Consider the following 17,770-nt stretch of genomic DNA (forward strand, 5'->3'; position numbering starts at 1 on the left):
CATTAAACTATTTTTCTGGCTGTGCACCAGAACAAGAGAGCTTACGTTTGTCTCTCTCTCTCTCTCTCTCTCTGTCCTCCGTTTTTGCGATTGCTGCGATCAGATAGGCGATCGTGTGCGACGGGGCGTGCGGGAAAAGAACGGTAAAGGGGATGGTCATGCGAGGGGTGGGGTGGAATGTTTTGAGGGGTAGGGGTACGGGGTTCGGATCTGCAAGCGGCAAGTAATTTGATGTCATATTGTGTCACACACTCTGCTTGAAAGAGCCAGAGATAGATGCTCGCTGATAAAATCGGTCCAAGTGGAGAGGGACGGCACTTCGCATATATGTATAACCCTGATTGCAGGACCGATCATCTGATCTTGCTCCGACTCCTTGGCTTTGTCGGGGATTTCTGTAGATTCGAGATGATCAGAAGACGAGTCCTTGTTGGCCGCCATCTGTTGGTTTTGCTCCTGTTTTTGTTTATATCATAATTGTGGGCGTTTATATGGTCTGCGTTTTCGGTAAATCTGAGCATCCATTAGAAAACACTCGGCTGATACACTCATTGGAAATCCGAAATTCGAGACGGCTAATGAGTGGGATAACAACGAAAACACACAAATCTTTAGCGACTTGTGCCAGTCTTTTGATGGACCGAAAACATTCAGATAGTTGCGAATTTTTGGTCAGACTTGTATAATTTATTTGGTTGCAGTTATAAATAAGTTGAATATTTGAAAGATATTGCTATTTAAACTGAACAACATATGCCTTTTAAAAACATTTATTATCTTGTAGGTGGAGTTCAAGTTTCCAACGCGCTTGATTTTCATCTAACGATTACTATATTCCTGTTTTCTTTTAATTAGGAAGCCTGATGAATGTTAACTAACTCATAAATCGGTATTCAGTTTGAAGAAGGAGCAAAATATACTTTGACTGCTTATTTAAATATGTATTTCATTACAAATTTATATATTTACAATGTAATAAATATATAGAAGGATATTACGAAGATGCAAATTACGACCATTATTTTACTTTGACTAATTCAAGTAATCAAACCTTCAAGTACCCATCACTTATTCGCTCCAATTATTCGTTTAATTCAACCGATTTGGCCATCTTCCTCGTAATTCCTACTTTGAGTTGGGATTACGGGATTATTTTTACGGATTTGTTTTTTATAGATTTTTTTCCATCGCACGCGTTCATTTTCATGGCCTTTGTTACTGTGTTGTTTTTTGGGCACTTTTCGGAGCGTCTGCGGCGCTTCTTTAATGCTTAATGGTTAATGGTCAGTCTCGATGTCTTGGGGTTTGGTCTTCCAGTCCAGTCTCCTGCGCTCAACGTTTACGATGCCGTCACTTTACGATTATTTGCTGGTTGTCCCAGGTTTTTTTCCTCACTTTTCGTATGAGTGTTTTGGTCTTGCGTGGCGCATACAAATGATTTGATTTGGCTGAGATTTTCGGTAAACGAAATGCGAGTATCGCATGAGCCACACTCCGCTCTGCTTTCGAGCATGATTTTGGAGTTACTTCATTTGTCACTCTGGATTGTTTATTTTTTTTAATTTTATGGCTTTTCCCGAGAATTTGCCACAGCAGCCAGGCAGCCAGCCAGCCAGCCAGCCAAAGAGTTGACGCGTCGTCGGCTATTGACTTTGATTTTAATGGCCCTCGCTTGTCTTTTGCCTAATTTCACTTGGCCAGCGGCGGCCCCTGACCAACAGTTAACAGCTAACAGCCGCCCCCTCTTTTTTTTGCCCCCGATTAGCACACTGAAAGAAATTTAAAAAGGGTACAATCCATTAGGGTTGATATTCCATCTGATAAACTGAGAATAATAAACAAGTTCCATAAAATTAATACAACTTGATATCTTAATCTAATTTTGTTAGTTCATATTTTCTTAGTTATTTAAAAGATGGTAAAATATTATTCTCAGTGTCCTGAAGACTTTCTTTAACCGTATTTTATTTGCCGCTATCTGACGAATTGTTTTACTTGCTAATGAGTTCATTTTAAGTAGTTCGCCGCATTCCAATTGCGGTTCGATTTGTATCTGAAAGTGCCTCTTAGACTGTGCTTAGTTTTAATGGCTGGTTTTAGTTTTTACTGCCTGCACTAAATCGAATCGAATCAACACTACATCGACAAAATTAAATTGCTATTTTAATGAGACCCAAACCGTCGATAAATGCTTAGATTTCATCGAGGCATCGTCACAAAAATAAATGGAAAACTATTGACACCCAATAAGAGGCGAATAGTTTTCTCAACTTTTTCGCAAATGAAGCAATTAACACGTTTACCGAAAAGGAAAAACTAAAAAACATAACCAAAGGCTGTGAAAAATGAATTGATACAAATATTTTGCAAAAGGCCATCAAAATGTAAACACAGCAATTGTGTCCGTGTGTGTGTGTCAGTATGAGTGTGTGTTTTAGTCCCAAAAAGTCCACAGCCCGCATAAAAACCCGCACAAAAACTTATCAGAGATGCAAATATGTTGCGGGCTTCAGGTTTAAAGAGAAGGGTCCACATTTGTGGCAATAACCTCAAGACCAAATGTGAGGATATATAACAATTTCAAAAAAAAAGTTTAATAACTTTTGCTTTGAGTTTGCAACATTTTTTTTATGAATTTAATTGAACAAAAATGCAGAACTAACAAAAACTCTCAGAAACCTTATAAAATTTTTCAAAACAGCTCAAAAAAGATAATCATAAATCATTTTTCTTAATATTTCAAGTATATCCATAAAGCTCATCTTTAACTTTCTCAAGCTCAAGAAAATGTAAGAAAAATCTTTGTCCAAAAAAGGTGTCACACATACACGGGGCTAGATGTATGTGCATGTGTTGGTGCAATGCAAATATTTTTGACGTTCACTGAACTTTTGCAAAAGAGAAAATTAACCAAGCTTCCCGCAGTCTGTGCGCATATGTGTGCGTGTGTGCTTGTGAGTGTGCGTGTGACAGCTGTGTGACAAAAAATTATGGCAAACAACAAAAGCCAGGCCAAGTTTTCTCGCAAAATACGAAAATCAAAAGGATAGACAGCGGAGCGGGGTGAAAAACTATTTTCGCGACAACAACAAACATCTGCAACAAGAGAATTAGAGAGGGAGAGAGAGAACTGCGCATGGCCAATGAGAGAGTCAATGATGTGTCAAACGAAACGCCGCCCAAATCAAAAATGGCGAGTCGTAGAGAGGGATGGCATGCTAGCAAGCACTGTGTTGGTCTCGCTCTAGCGACAGCCAGAGCAGAAAGCAAGCAGTGCAAGCAGTGCTGGTCATTCAGAGAAATTATCCTGCAGGAGATGTTGCTGCTGTTTTGCTGTTGTTGTTTCTGCTGTTGCTGCTGCTGCTGGCAGTGCAATCCTTTCTTTGGCTTATTTGATTTCAATTTCAATTGCGGCGCATCCTTTTGACGTCCTTTATCAGCTGGCTAGGTGAACCTGTCGCCTTTGTTTGCCATGATAATTGCATTTGTGCGATATGTCCTTCCGCCCCTGCCAACCGAGCCCCCTCGCTTGTACTCACCAATCAACACACTCCTTTGTCATTTATCAAACTTTTTTTCCTCAATTTCTTTTTGGCTCAACTTTGGCCGACAAAGCGTGCAGCGCATGCAGATTAACATTTCACCTGTTCAATCTGCACAGGTGGGTGGCGAAATGGCGGTAAAGAGGGGGCTTTATAAAGGGTTAAGTAAAGGGGGGAGCTGCTAGCAATCAGCCAGAGTTGTCATTGAGTTTGCTGCTGATTGAAATGCCGTTTGTTTCATAAGCTCGCCTTTTTCATTATTATTGCTCGCTCATTCACACAAGCCACAAAAAGCGAAACAATGCGAAAATTTTAATGAAAATTGTCGCTTGACTTCATTTTAACTGCTTCTGTGTGGGTTTCATTGATAACAAAATGGGGAGAACCAGGCAACATTAACAATATGCTGATGCCCCAACAGCAATCAGTCCGTTTTGTGTCAAAATGTGCAATTTCAATAAACTTAAATAAATAGATTCAGCGAATTGCAATAGTGAATTATTTCATATTGTATAAAATAAACTTACAGTTAAGCAACTAAACATTTATTTAATCTGAAAACATAAATATATCAATTTAATAAATACCAATTGTACCGAATGCCATTAATATTAAAAATATATTTATTTATGCTACCTACAAATAATAAATATTTCTTTACAATCAATTAAAATTCTAATAAAAGCTATCAATAACATTTATAAACTATTAAGCTAACAGCTAAAATATGCCGATAACTACACATAATTTTTGCGACAAAAATCACAATCAAATCAAATGATTTGCCAGATTTAAAGAGCACAGGGAGCACAGCTGCATTTCCCCTATTTAGCGTTAATACCGGCAACAAAAAGAGCAAATAATAATTTAATAATTGTGTTAAAATATTAAACTGACAACAATTGGCAGGCAGCGAACGCAAAAGCCGCAAAAAGTGGCCGTCGAGATTTTATTCCACCGATAAACACGAAAATCTCAGAGAAATCCGAGTCCGAAAACCGAAAATCCCACCAGCAACCCTCGCCTGCAGCAGCAACCCCCCAGCAGAAAGGATATTTAACTATGTATATGGAAAAGGGGGAGGATGACTGGTATTAAGGCCTGACAAATCCTGCGAAGGCTCGGGCTCGTTCTGAATCCGATTTTTCCTTCCCCGCCCCACAAAAAATTCCCCCGGCAATCTGGGATTCTCATTCTCGTATCGGCGATTGCATCGTTCTATTAAATTACCAAAAGGCAAACGACAAACGGCAAACGTGTGCTGGGCTTCCAAGCTTCCTATGCTTCCAGCTTCCAAAAGTGGGTGGTGGCTTAAGCGGTGGCGCTGGGGGAATTGCCTGGTCCACAATTGAGATAAGATTGCCAGCGCCGAGATACAAGATATGTCATGTATCTCGCACACAAGAGAGAGACGACCAACGAATCAAAACCAAATTACATCAAATTCTCATCCTCGGCTGGCTGGCAAATAATTATAAAAGTCACAGCAGACAGGCAGCCGATCGAAGATAGAACATGCATTGAACGACGTTTTCCAAGGGGCCACAGAGGATGCGATTTACACGTGCACAACAATGAAAATACGTTTCTTTTAAGTCCGATATTATAAGAAATACCAATGAAAATATAGATGTAAAAATAAGTTTCTTAACTATGAGATTTATACATCTAGATAAGTGAAAATAGTACGCTTTATAATATTGGGATGGAATTTGCAAGAAACACTTCGTATTTCCATATTTTGTGCAGTGTAAAATCCATAAATGGATGCAGGTTCCGCACACAAAATGCGGAGGCCACGTGTGACTAATAGAAATTTGCATGCGCAATTATTTGAACAAACCGCAGCAATTTCACGGCAGCAACACGCAGCAGCAGCAACAGCAACACCAATCGACAGACAAGCTAATTAGAAAAGAAGTACCCGCGGCTGGAAGGGGAAGTCGGGAATAGGAAGAGGATATATTGTAGTAGCTACCGCAACGAATCGATTTGGGCATTTTATTGTCCATAAAGGACGCAGGTCCTGCGAGCAATTTGTGCATCGTTAAGGGTTACTGCAGCACCACACTATATCCTGTGGCATACATACACCCCCAAACTGCGCTTGTTGTGATTTGTTGTGACACTTTGGGCTCGGAATGTTGTTATGCAAAAATTAGGCGCATAATTTTATTGCAATTTTTATGATCGAGCAGCGGTCGAAGGACTGTGAGAAAGTTTTCCTCTAACCTGATGCGATTTTAATTGTGAGAAATTTGTCTGGCCAAAATTAAAATTATGAGCCATTACGTTAGTGTCTTCCTGGGAGCGCTCATTTCCATGAAAATTATGATAATCCTGTTTATTGGGAAAATCCTTTCTGTGCCTTTTTTATGCGACCGCAACCTAACAATAGCGCAAAATGTCTGCACCTGTCAGAAGGGGGAAAATCGTGAAAAGTGCCTTTCATGTTTGACAAAATGCAGCGATAACAAAAAACATTTCTTGCACTGATTTCGGGCACTTAAACATCCACGACATCCATGAACAACAAACAAAAAAACAATTTCGCTTCGAGCTCTACATATTTTCATTATTTTCCATTTGTGTTTGTGGAGGGGAATTGATGAAAAACTGTCACATCATCGGGTCTCCTTGTGGTGCAGTCGCGCGGCTTTGATGTTGCGTATCCCATTGTCCTTGGGGATCCTGTCAAAAGGATTCCCCTCCGGAGCATTGAGTTTCACGGACCTGCAGACCCCTAACATTTTGACATACATACCTGTTTTGATGTCTTCTTGTTATTGTTGATTGTTGGTTCAAAACACTCGACATAGTTAGTTAAAAATAACCGCTAAGTAATATGATTCAGAATCTGAATAAAATATTGGTATTTCACAAAAGATTGTTTTTTATTACCCGCATTTAAATTAAAGTATATATCTGATAGCTATACATTTTGAAGCAAAATATCATATCTTTATAGAGAACCTACCAAATGCTTAGACTTACTTATTATTCAAGATCAATATTTTTTGGTTTAAAATAAAAGAATGGTGTAAATGGTTTTGTATTTTATATTTTGATTAACATCTTAAATTTCAATAATCTTTTTTGTCTTTGTGACTTTGTGGTTAATGTGGAGCTGCCAATCTTTATGGTAGTCAACACGTGAAACATGAGAATGACTAGTCTTAAAGTATAGTACTTTGTGCACAGAAAATCTTTCGATATGCCACCATTTCTTAGCCGTATTCCCTTGCCACACATACATAGATACATCTCTGAAAGCCATAAATTCTTCAAACATTAGAGCGTAGCAGTAGATCCTAAGCCACCCACTTCGCATTCGGGGCAATACAACAAAAACAATAAAACGTGGCAGGCGCATCCTGCCCCATTTTCGGCCCCCACTTCCATTTTATCCGTGCAACCCCAACGAGCAAAAAAAAAAATAATGTTGCCTTTAACCTGGCCCACAAGTCACGGCCCAAAAGTTTTGTTGGTATTTTTGTTGTTTTCAGCTGCGGCGTTTTCTTTCGGATTTTTCGTTTTGCCAGGACAAAAAAGGCAGGAGGGGAATGGGGATGAGGAGAATGGAGCAGAAGCCGAGGCAGAAGCACACTGTACGCGCCATTTTCCGTGCGATTGCCAATGTTAAACGCAGCGCCCGAGAGTCACCCAGAAACCACCCGCAACCACCAACTACCCACCCACTGTCCGCCGCCCACCGCCCCCTTCTTCCTTTGGCGTGGGTGTCCTTGCTGTTGTTTTTGTTGCTATTGGTGTTGTTGTTGCCGCTGCTGCTCCCTCTGGACCAGAAAAAGAAATGTTTCGCATAAAATGTTATCGCAAAGATTTACGACCCGACTTTTGCGCATCACACGCCACCCCCTTCTTCCCACAAACCAACAATCGTCCACCCCTGTCTTCTCATCCCCGTCCCTCGGCGATCCCCTCACCCCGCCCATGGCATCCAGCAACTTGTTTTATGATAATATACGAGCTTTCTCCGCTGAAATATAAATGTTGTGTGTATGAGCAGTGCCTCTGTTCTTCTGCTTTTCGGACCCCTCTTTTTCATGGTCGGCTGCTGGGGGGACCTTATGCCCACCAAGAAAGTAAAAAATAGGATGAATAACATTTTTAGATTTTTTTTGTGAGTTGAAAAAGACAATTGTTACTTCTTTTAAACGTCCTTTTTCCGAAATCGTTAGCGCTATCATATGATCATATTTTAAGAAGAAAAATATATCATTTAAATTTAATTGTATGATTTTATTTCCAATTCCATCATAAATTGCACTAGATTCTAGCATGTGTAACTTGCTGTACTTTTTTTTGAACAACTTAAGCTGAAAGTTAAACGTTGGATTTCTTATCTGGCATATCTAAATTATCTAACCCCACCCCTTGAAGCATTTTAACTACGCCCATGGCCCAGTTGACTGGAGTTTCTCCTTTTGCACCATTTTGGCTGTCATCCTTTGCAGGAGTCACATCACTTGGCTGGCGTATCTATTTATCTAAGCATTTGTACATATTTATTTTAATGTTGAGGCAACCCCAGCGACTACAATTGTGCCCACCTCAGAGGCCGTGGCCGAGGCTGAAGGCAGCTCCATCTTCATTCTGGCCCACTCCCCCGAAGTGAATCCACAATAAAAATGGCTGCTGTATCCATAAGATACATGCCACTGATTTCTATGCCAACGTTTTATCTCGGCAGGCGTAGGAAAGCCTTGGCTTTCTTCCTTGATATGTGTGTTTGGTTTTCTGCTTCCTTCTCCGTCTCCGTCTCTATCTCCTTCTCCACCTTCTCCTCGTGCGCCAAAAATCGTAAAATGAAGATTTTTCATGAGGATTGTAGTGGTTCCTTTTTGGCGTGGAGAAGGGGCTGTGGCATCCTTGGGCGCATCCTTGCTGCTGCGGAAGTAATTTATGACTTTTCGTTTTGCAAATGCTTAAATCTAAACATAAATATTCTGCCTTCTTCGCCGGTTGAAACATATGAGCAGCGTTTGTATTTATTTCATTTGCTTTTATTTCGCCCCTGATAAATTGTGCAATTTATGGCTTCGGTCATAAACATAACAACGAGCCGAAATTGGCTTAAACCGGCGGCCGCAGGCTTAAATACGCCAATCGAAATCAATGACAAAATAATTACACTCATACGCGTACATGGATTTTATTAATCGAATTATAAGATATGGCGTCAAAACAAACACATTGAGCTCCATAAGCCGACCCACAAACTGGAACAAGTCGCATGAGTCAGAGACAAATGAATGGTGATGTTTATGATATTAAAGGCAAATGTGGAACGATTGTACAGTGAGCACTTGACGGGACTAACGCCGGGTTACTGTACCGACCAGTTTCACTTTTAGCCAATTTCCACTGTGTGAGCCACGCGCGTTGCCTTGGAAATTAATGAATTGCCAGCGATTATCCTGACCGCCTCATCATCGACATCATCAGTGCCAGCATAAATAAGCACAAATTCAATTACTTATGCCAAATAAGTAGAAATGATTCAATAACGAAACAGAGTTACTCGTACAAAACGAAACTAGGCCCATAACACACACAGGCATCTCAGATAAGGAGATGGAGATGGAGGTTGGCAATCGAAGGAGTCCAAGGAACCGAACTCCGCTACCATTTACCATTTACCATTACCAGAGTTCCCCGATAAGCGCGGACACATTCAGATACTGCGGACCATGGCGAGCAAACTGATCAAATATGCTTAATTATAATTTGATTTGATTTATGATGCCTTCTGATTTCATGTGACATTTGTAATTATTCTTGTCGCGCCCTGAACTGCAGTCGCGATCAACGAAACCATCGCAGAGGCAATAGCAGGCCATATATGCACTGCACGAAATGCAAGTGTCAGTTCCAATTAAATGAGTCCAAAATAAGTAAGGAAAGTGAATCATAACTTTTATTGGTATTTCTTATATGTATATGCTAAAGTCGGGCTAGCTTTTTAAAGCGACACACCTATTTCTTTCAGTGCAAGAACCGACTGTTCGAAGGAACAACATCATCATCATCATCAGAATTGACAATTGGTGCCGCTGTTCCTGTTGGTGGTTTTACCTTTGTTGTTCCTGTGGTCTTCACCTCTTCCATGGCCCATTGGCAATGATCAACGATGTCGACAGTGACAGCGACGAGGAGCAAGCGACAATCCTGAGCTGCATACGAAACTAGCTGCGCCTGATGAATACGTACAAGAGGCTTATATACGTGTTGAAGAGGGTGTTGGAATAATGTAATGCCCAGGATGCCATAATATTTACTTATCAAGGCGCTACACCGTCGAAATAAGTCATTCAGAGTGAGTTATGGCGAGTTCCAAGAGGAATTTTCAATTGCTTCTCGTCGTTAGCTAAACACAGTGAGAAGCGCAAAGAGAGGTGTTGATATCTGATTGTTCAAGAAATTCTCGAATGAAAATAGTAGATTGCTCATTGAATAAACTAAGCATTCTATGGTTTAATGTTTACCTCTTTCTCTAGAATGGTATTTAACAAACATATACTTCGTAGTAATTCTTGGAAGTGAAACCCAAACTTTCCAGCATTCAATACTTCCATAAGGGCATTTTTCATTCGCTTTTAAGTCATTCCACTTTATAATCGTCATCCTGGTGTGGTTTATTATTTGTTCTACGCCAAAGAGCCATAATATGCTAGGAGCATATACATAAAGCTACACTATATACACCCATATAAGTATGTAGTTCGTCAGCTCAGTTACCGCGTCTATGTCTGTGGGGAATAAATCAACACGCTGTGTGGCTTCGTCAACGATCCATCTTGGCCCGGCAACTCGGCTCTCGACTCTTGACTCTCGTCTCGATTCTCGATTTTCGACTTACCTGTGCGAGTCGCCTGGTTGAGGGGTCTAAGTTTGGCCTGCTGCCGTCGATCAAAATCTGGGGCCGCACCGCCGCCTGTTGATCGGAAACTCTCGCCTACGATCGAGTGACAATCGACGGTGCGCCGGGCAAACAAAAACAAAGCCAGATCAAATTTAAAGGTAGGTTGGCCAGCCTCTCAATGGAGATCAATAAGCTGGAACTCTGCCGTTCTCCCCCGCTTAGATTATCGCGCACCGATCACCGAAATCGATCAGTTAAGCATAAGGCGCGCGCCTTCTCCTTGGATAATAAGCTGAATAGGCGTATGACAATAAGCTATGTAATTATATGGCATATCAAATCGGTCTGGCCGGCAATGAGAGAGCGCAACTGGAGCGGATTACCGAGAAGTGCGTGGGCAGCCGGTTGGAGCCCTAGAGATGGCCTCAAAGAAGGGAAATACGAGTCACAATTCCCCATTGGGTGAACGGGCTGGAGATGGGCGATCAAAATGATACCAGTCACGACAACTTGAGCTTACTTCCATAAAAAAAGTAATCAAAAAAGAATGTTTCAAAGAATCTTGGTTGTTATTAATACATTTATATTGAATTATATCTACAAAGGAAATTGCATGATTGGAAATACAACTGATGACACTGAAAAACCATCTTTGGTTTACTATTTATTTGCGAAAGTGTATAAATGACTTTCTTTCACTGACCCTTGTAACTCACGATGTCATCGCTCAACTGCACTATAATTGCGGTTGACAAATTGCATTCAGCGTGAGACGGATAAGGCTGGAAGTACCTCAGTGTACCTGTGCCCAATATCAAAACCCTTTTCCATAGGCGGCTGTTCTGCTGCTGTCTTTTAATTAGCATGTCATGTGCACTTGAGCTGTCTCCTGCCACGCCTCCCTTTTCTTGGACGAAGGGCAGGGGTGGGAGAAGTGCATTTCGCTGGATGACTGGCACTAAATTCAATTTACTTTTTAAATATATATACGTTTCGTGGTTTTACGGTCGCTCGACTGCCACTCAGGGCCGCTCCTGCGATGATTGGCGTTTTTTTTTTTGGATTGGAGGTTACGCGGAATCGGGCTAATATCGATGACTTGGCCATTGAGTGGCTGCCTGGATGCTGGCATATGTATCTTACCCACCGACCAACCGACCAACCGACCAACCGACCAACTGACTGACTGTGTGACTGACAGGGGATATTTATTAGCCAACTACTCAAACAGCGCCACTTGAGTTGGTCTCCTTTGCTCGTGTTTTTATTTGCTTTTGCCTGTTTTAATAAGCGGTTACCTTCTGGCTTCCATCTCCAGGCGAAGTTTTCAATTAGCCCATGGCTTCGCCAAGGAATTTTTTTTTTTGTTTTTGGCAGGGACCTCGGGCCCTGCACTTTAATTAATCGCCGTGTCTAACAAAATATGACAAGCGCCATAAATTAAAGAGCTGCTCCCCCCGTTGATCCGGGGACACAGTCTCCCCACCACGGAAGCAGCTTCCCAGTTTGGCTGAAACCGCAGGTGTGCGCCTGGAAAATTTGCGTGTGCGGACAGCTAAACTGCTACCGCGCTTAGTTAAAGCCCGTTTCAGGGGGCATATAAATGAGAGATGTTTAACTAAGAGACACACACACAGGCTCCGCATAAAATGAACACAAATTATGGGAAAACGCTAAAAAAAAAAAAAAAAACAGAGAGTGGCTGGGCATGCAATGGCGGCGATGGGAGCGTGGGCACAGATGAATCGCTGATTTGGGCCCAGTTAGTTAGGTGTTGGGCCAACAAATAAGGGAGGTCGGGCAAACTGGCAGAGAATATGCTTAATTCAAGTGGAGCACAATTGAATTAAGAAGATACTGTATCAAGTACTTTAAAACATTTTAGTTTAAGTGTTAACATATATATTAGCTTTAATTACCATTCAAAATCTGAAGGCGCAAATATAAGATAACCACTCTCACATTCCAAATTACGAAATCCGAAATCTTAACTACCAAAGGGAGGATCTTACATAATACAATAATATAATATAGCCATAAATTCGTTCGCATTCGTATATAAATTAAATCCGTGCAAAACAAAAGGGTTACGCTCCGGTCTTTTGTGGGCCAAAAAGAAGTGGCAATGGCAATGGGCATGGCACAAAGGATGGGAAATGGATTCGGGAATGGGATTTGGCTGTAGGCGCCACATAAGCCACAGTCGAGCTGCATAACTCAAGGCGTCTGTGACATTTTTATGGCATCAAATATATATTTTATTCACCGCTTGCCCAGCGAGCATAGGCGTAGTGCGAAGGGGCTAGTTAAACACAAATATTAAATATAATAATAATACAGTATGTACATAAATGTAATGGGATATATTTATCAGGCATTATTCGATATTTTTAATCAATATAATACCCCTATGTAATTCCCCACGCCTCTGCTAGTAATATATATACATTTATTTTCCGTCGCTTTTGGGCATTTTACATTTCGTTTGGGCCCATTCCCCTTTGGCCAAATCCCCTGTTCCCCTTAACCTCAAATGCAATTAAAACAAAGAGAGAAAAGGGGCCCATTAATCCTTTTTACACAATATCCTGTACGTATGACCGCCAATTGGATGGCGGGGGTGTTTGACTTTCGGGGGAGTGGAGTTGGAGGAAAATGGGGGCTTCACGGGGCGGCCATTTTCTTTTGCCAGCTGCCATTTTTATGCTCGTTTTGTGAGCCTTTTTTTATTGTCTGCTCTTCTGGTTTCCTTGTTTTTTTTTTTGCTTGCTACTCTTTGGCATTAAAAATGTTTTATGTTGTGCGCGATTTGAGCAACCTACTTTGCACATGCTCAGGGGGCGTGGGTGGGTTAAGGGGGGTAACCAGAGATCTCATCGGTGGCGCTTTATTTTGTTATATATTCTATATACATATATATATATGTGTGCCCGACAAGGATGTGCGCCTCGTTTGTTTGCGTAGAAAGGCTTAATTTGTACAGGACTCGGCGCACACACACACACATGCGCGCTTTTAACGACTCCCAAATCGCATTTGTGTGTGCGACTTTTGTCTTGGCTTTAACTGTTTTTATGGCGCATTGCGACTTTTTATGGCCTTGTCTTCCGATGCACTGCCAAAAGTTGAGTACTTCGGTTATCATATTAGCAAAGAAAACATTGTAATTTGATACAAATATTCAATAGAAAATTTTATAGAAAAGTAATGGGTAAATGTTTTGAGGCACATTGAAACGTAAACCATTTTAACAAGACTTTTAAATGTATTTTTAAATGGCTAACAAGGACTTCATTGATTAGAGAAAAAGGATAGTGCATTAAAATGTCCATGTAACGTTATTATTTAAGCTGCCTTATTTTGGCTTTGCCTATTCTAATGTGTGTTGCCCCCAGCCCAGGCCACGCCCCCCAAGGGGGAACGCCCAGACCCCAAAAGGACGAAAAAAAAAGCACACGAAAAGCATAAAGGATAATAATAAAACGGAGCCTTATCGCTGATGCCGATGCTGCTTTGCTTTGCTTTGCTCCTGATGATGGCGATGTTGAATGCCGCTCGCTGTTATAATAAAACAAATGGCAGCCCCATTTAATTGCTGGCCATAAATGTGCTTTGTCCTGCGTACAGGAGGGCATGGTGTATCCTTTTCGAGGATGCCACCGCCACCAAGGAAGTCGGATATACGTGCGTATGTGTGAGTGTGGTGCGTGTATTACTTTTTATTATTATTAGTATTTAAATTTATTTGTTACTTTATGGCGTGCACGCTGATAAATCTGAGCAAGCTCGTTGGCCCTTTTAATGGCCGGCCATAAAAGGTAAGCCGAGAAGAGCGGGCCAAATTATACAATCAAAGCAAGTTAAAAGTCCATTTAGTATCGCCGATATGACATAATTGAGTGGACGCTATCTCTAACCACCAAAAAAAACCAAAACACAAAATCCAGAACCCTAAAAGAGAAATCCCAACAAATCCCAGCATATGGACGAGCCATTTGAGGCGATGTCCTGTGGCTTTTGTTTTCATTCGACAATGCAATTAATGCAATTGCACAATTGTTTTCGGGCGCACTTACAAGCGAAGTTCTCGCCAAGGGAAAAGTTTGTGCACTCACAATTGGCACATTTGGTTTTATTACCCAATTGAGCAGCTAATTTGTGGGGAGTTGAGTTCAACCCGGCCAAACAAGTCAATTTGCGGTGTATCTCGGCGAAAGTCAAGTCAACCCCTCCATTGCAGATACACTCGCATATCTAATGGCCAGGACTGTCCTGGCTCATTAATGCCTGTCTTCAGCATTTGTTATGATATTTTTTTTTTATTATTTTCCATGAGCTGCCGTGATTTCAATTTGATTTGAGCGATGATTAATTCATGCTGGGCATAGGCCACACCTACCATCCTGGCGTTGTAGTTCCCATTCGGATGCCCCTTCCCTTTCCCCAATCTGTGCGATGATAAATGAACCTTATTTTCCCCTGCCCTCACCCACATCTCGGTGTGTTTGTATTGATGCTTATCCGCGACATTCCTGCCGCCCAAAGTGTCACTGTTGTCGATCATTTTTATGTTGTATGCCTTCGCAGTTTGATTGACAAGCCGGAGTTCGGAGTCCCGAGTTCATTTTACATGCAGCGATCATCTCGGGACTCGCTGCTGCTTTTTACTTGTCTGCCTTCTTATGATCGCTCGTCTTGTGGGGATCGCCGGGGCCAGGGAGTTTACCATAAAATGTCCATTAATCATTTGATATAGCCGCGTAATGAACTCGAACTTCAGCCGGGCTGTTTGCCAAATACAAACATTTCCGTGCTTCTCTTCTTTTCTGTTTTTTTTATTTTTTTATTTTTTGGTTGCACTTTGTCTGGCTTTGGCACCTAATCCTGGCGCACAACTATGCCGTTTGCATTGTTCCACGCACAATGGACACAAAGGACATGTTTGCACTGATTATCAGATTAGGCCATTGTACGTACAAATTGATATTGTCATGTTTCAAGTGCCAGTTTGCCTGGCCGGCCAGTCCTCTCCTCTTCAGCCGGAGGCAGTGCAGAACTCATTGAATGCTGTCGCCAGTGCCGATTAAGAGATTTTTATTTTCGCACTCGCCACTCTGCCAAACACTCTACGATGAAAAACCAGGCCAAAACAATGGCCCAGTCGCCCCGGCCAGATTTGCAATATTTAGGCTCGGCTTCCTCTTGTTTTCTGGTTTCGTTTTGACGAAACAATCGCCGGACAATGAGCCATGAGTGGTTTTAGCGCTGCGGTCCTGCTCGTTTTGGTCTAGTTTCTGGCCCAGAACCGATCATTAGCATAAAGCCACAGCGGCGACGGCAATTCTCGATTCCGATTCCCACGTCTGTGCTGGGCGTTGGCCGAGGCAAAACGAAACGAAACGAAGCGAAGAGCAAGGATTAGACCAAAAATGTGCACATCATCCTTGCCGGAGATCCTTTGAGGTTGATCTCCGTATCGGAGACAAATAATCGCAATCGCAATCTTAGCCCAGAAAATCGCTCCAGGTCGTATCAGATTTCGCTGGAAATCATTGGCCAGAATTTTCCTATCAATGCAGCTGAATCGATCGATGGATTTAAGAGGTGTTGGCGGCTATTTTAGCTATGATCTTCAGATTTCAATTCGAGCCAAATTGTCTGCGAGTGCAGATGGATACTATGAGATATGCTAATCTTTTGGCACTCTCAAAAGGGGGTTTCCAGAATCGTGGACCCATTGTGGTAAGTGTTTTTGGCACTTGGAAATCTCGAAGAAAGGAAATCCATCGGAAATATGTTTCAAATTTTCTTGGTTTTCCAAAGTATAGTGATATTAATCTACGCATAAAAATCTTTATATACAAAACATACACATACTAGTTCAGTGGAATTCCTTATAATATAATAGTAATTGGTAGTCCGTAGATAAGTTATATTATTACATTTTGTCGTTTATTTCTTGGCTAAGACAAGTCGCTAATTTGTGAAACAATTTCTAGACTGCCGCCATATTCGTCATTTTTGAAAAGATTGGCCACGGCCTTTAGATAACCTCGCGGCATTATGACTGGCCAATTGTCGTTTTTGAGAACTACATCCTTTATATAGTATATTCCCTTTGGTAGGGGACATGGATGGGTATGAGCGGGAAAGTCCGTCTTAACTCCGTACTTTATACTCGGCTCAAAGTACGACCAATAGGCCTTCAATGCCGTGCAGACGGATTGTTTGGGAGCGGTAAACGGAAGCTGCTTATACTCGCCATCGCCCACAGAATCGATGAAAGTTTCACCGACGACTGAAAATGATTCATTATCCAGATCCTCCTTCAATTCGAAAGTGCCATTTGCCATGCGTTCTCGGCCCAAAAACCTAATTTGGCTGAAATCGAACAAGTTGGTGCCATTTGAGGTAATCGAAATGAAACGCGTTTCATAGGTTCTCGGAATCAATGCCTGAAAATCAAGTGTCAAATAGTATGGAAAATAATTTTGGCTTTAATCTCTTACGCAAGTTTTGCCGATCAGCATTATTAGTACACAAAATAGAAACTGCTTCATTGTTTTACTAGGTTGTAATAGAATTTAAAACTGTATAAGCGCGGAATTATTTTGGATATTTATAGGTCCAAGCTATCTTTAAATAGCACATTGTAAATCTCTGTACAATGTTGTTCAAATAGCATAGTGTCATGCAATGTAATTCTGCCTACGTAACTTGTATCTTGCTTATCAACATTTTTAAAATACCAGTTTCATTCCCGTCAGTCTATAGACATCTAATTTGTTTGTTCTATATTTATTAGTTGCTACGAAATATTGCTTTTAATATTTGACTCACGTGGAGAGTAGGCCCCTACAAAATTGAACTGCTTGCTACTACTACTTTCAATCGAAGATCTTCAAAGCACGATCATATGTACCAACCCATCCCATTTAGTACCATCCCAGGCGGAAAGTGCCTTTCACAGCCCTTTGTTCGGGAGATGAGCTCCTAGGCGCCGGGTCATAACTCTTAGCGGCTGTAGGCAGCTATTTGTTCGCCTCGAACGTCGATACTATGTACATATATATATACTACATGGGCAATAAAAATATTGGCCTGCCTTCGCCGGCAGGACAAAGGAATTGCACCATAAAATGCATGCACAATTTCCACACAGCAGCCGAGGAGCTGAATCGGGGAATGGATGAGAAAACAAAGCCCTCCAGATCCCCGGTTCCCTTTGTCTCTCAGGTGAAATCCCTTCGAAACTAGTGCAACACTTTTGGCTTATAGACAAAGCCAAAAGCAGCAGACTGCAGACCTTGGTGGAGAGGGGGAAGTAGTTGGCCAGGACGCAGAA

The 17,770-nt window shown here is 41.5% G+C and overlaps 1 protein-coding gene and 2 long non-coding RNA genes across 4 annotated transcripts; 1 reads left to right on the forward strand and 2 right to left on the reverse strand.

Moving 5' to 3' along the window:
- Window positions 1-9,482: 9,482 nt before the first annotated feature.
- Window positions 9,483-9,874, reverse strand: lncRNA:CR43302 (long non-coding RNA:CR43302). 2 transcript variants are annotated; one of them, NR_048343.1, is made up of 2 exons: window positions 9,842-9,874; window positions 9,483-9,758 (listed from the first exon to the last, which is right to left on the reverse strand). It is a non-coding gene; the product is annotated as a long non-coding RNA:CR43302 (long non-coding RNA). The 2 variants fall into 2 exon arrangements; NR_048344.1 differs by having other exon boundaries at window positions 9,483-9,874.
- Window positions 9,875-13,642: 3,768 nt separating this feature from the next.
- Window positions 13,643-14,157, forward strand: lncRNA:CR43303 (long non-coding RNA:CR43303). Its single transcript, NR_048345.1, has 2 exons — window positions 13,643-13,757; window positions 13,821-14,157. It is a non-coding gene; the product is annotated as a long non-coding RNA:CR43303 (long non-coding RNA).
- A 2,200-nt stretch (window positions 14,158-16,357) lies between these two features.
- CheA84a (Chemosensory protein A 84a) lies at window positions 16,358-16,993 on the reverse strand. Its single transcript, NM_001031979.2, has 2 exons — window positions 16,935-16,993; window positions 16,358-16,880 (listed from the first exon to the last, which is right to left on the reverse strand). Exons 1-2 carry the CDS (start codon window positions 16,983-16,985, stop codon window positions 16,389-16,391), a joined length of 543 nt encoding a protein of 180 aa, NP_001027150.1. The 5' UTR covers window positions 16,986-16,993; the 3' UTR covers window positions 16,358-16,388.
- Window positions 16,994-17,770: the final 777 nt, after the last annotated feature.

This window comes from Drosophila melanogaster, chromosome 3R (genome assembly GCF_000001215.4).
Source record: "Drosophila melanogaster chromosome 3R".
NCBI classification, from domain to species: domain Eukaryota; kingdom Metazoa; phylum Arthropoda; class Insecta; order Diptera; family Drosophilidae; genus Drosophila; species Drosophila melanogaster.

Bases quoted from the DNA above. Each gene is read 5' to 3' on its own strand.
- CheA84a (NM_001031979.2), bottom strand. From the start codon at position 16,985: ATGAAGCAGTTTCTATTTTGTGTACTAATAATGCTGATCGGCAAAACT. The intron at 16,881-16,934 runs GTAAGAGATTAA...CTTGATTTTCAG, and splicing joins TGCTGATCGGCAAAACTTGC to GCATTGATTCCGAGAACCTA.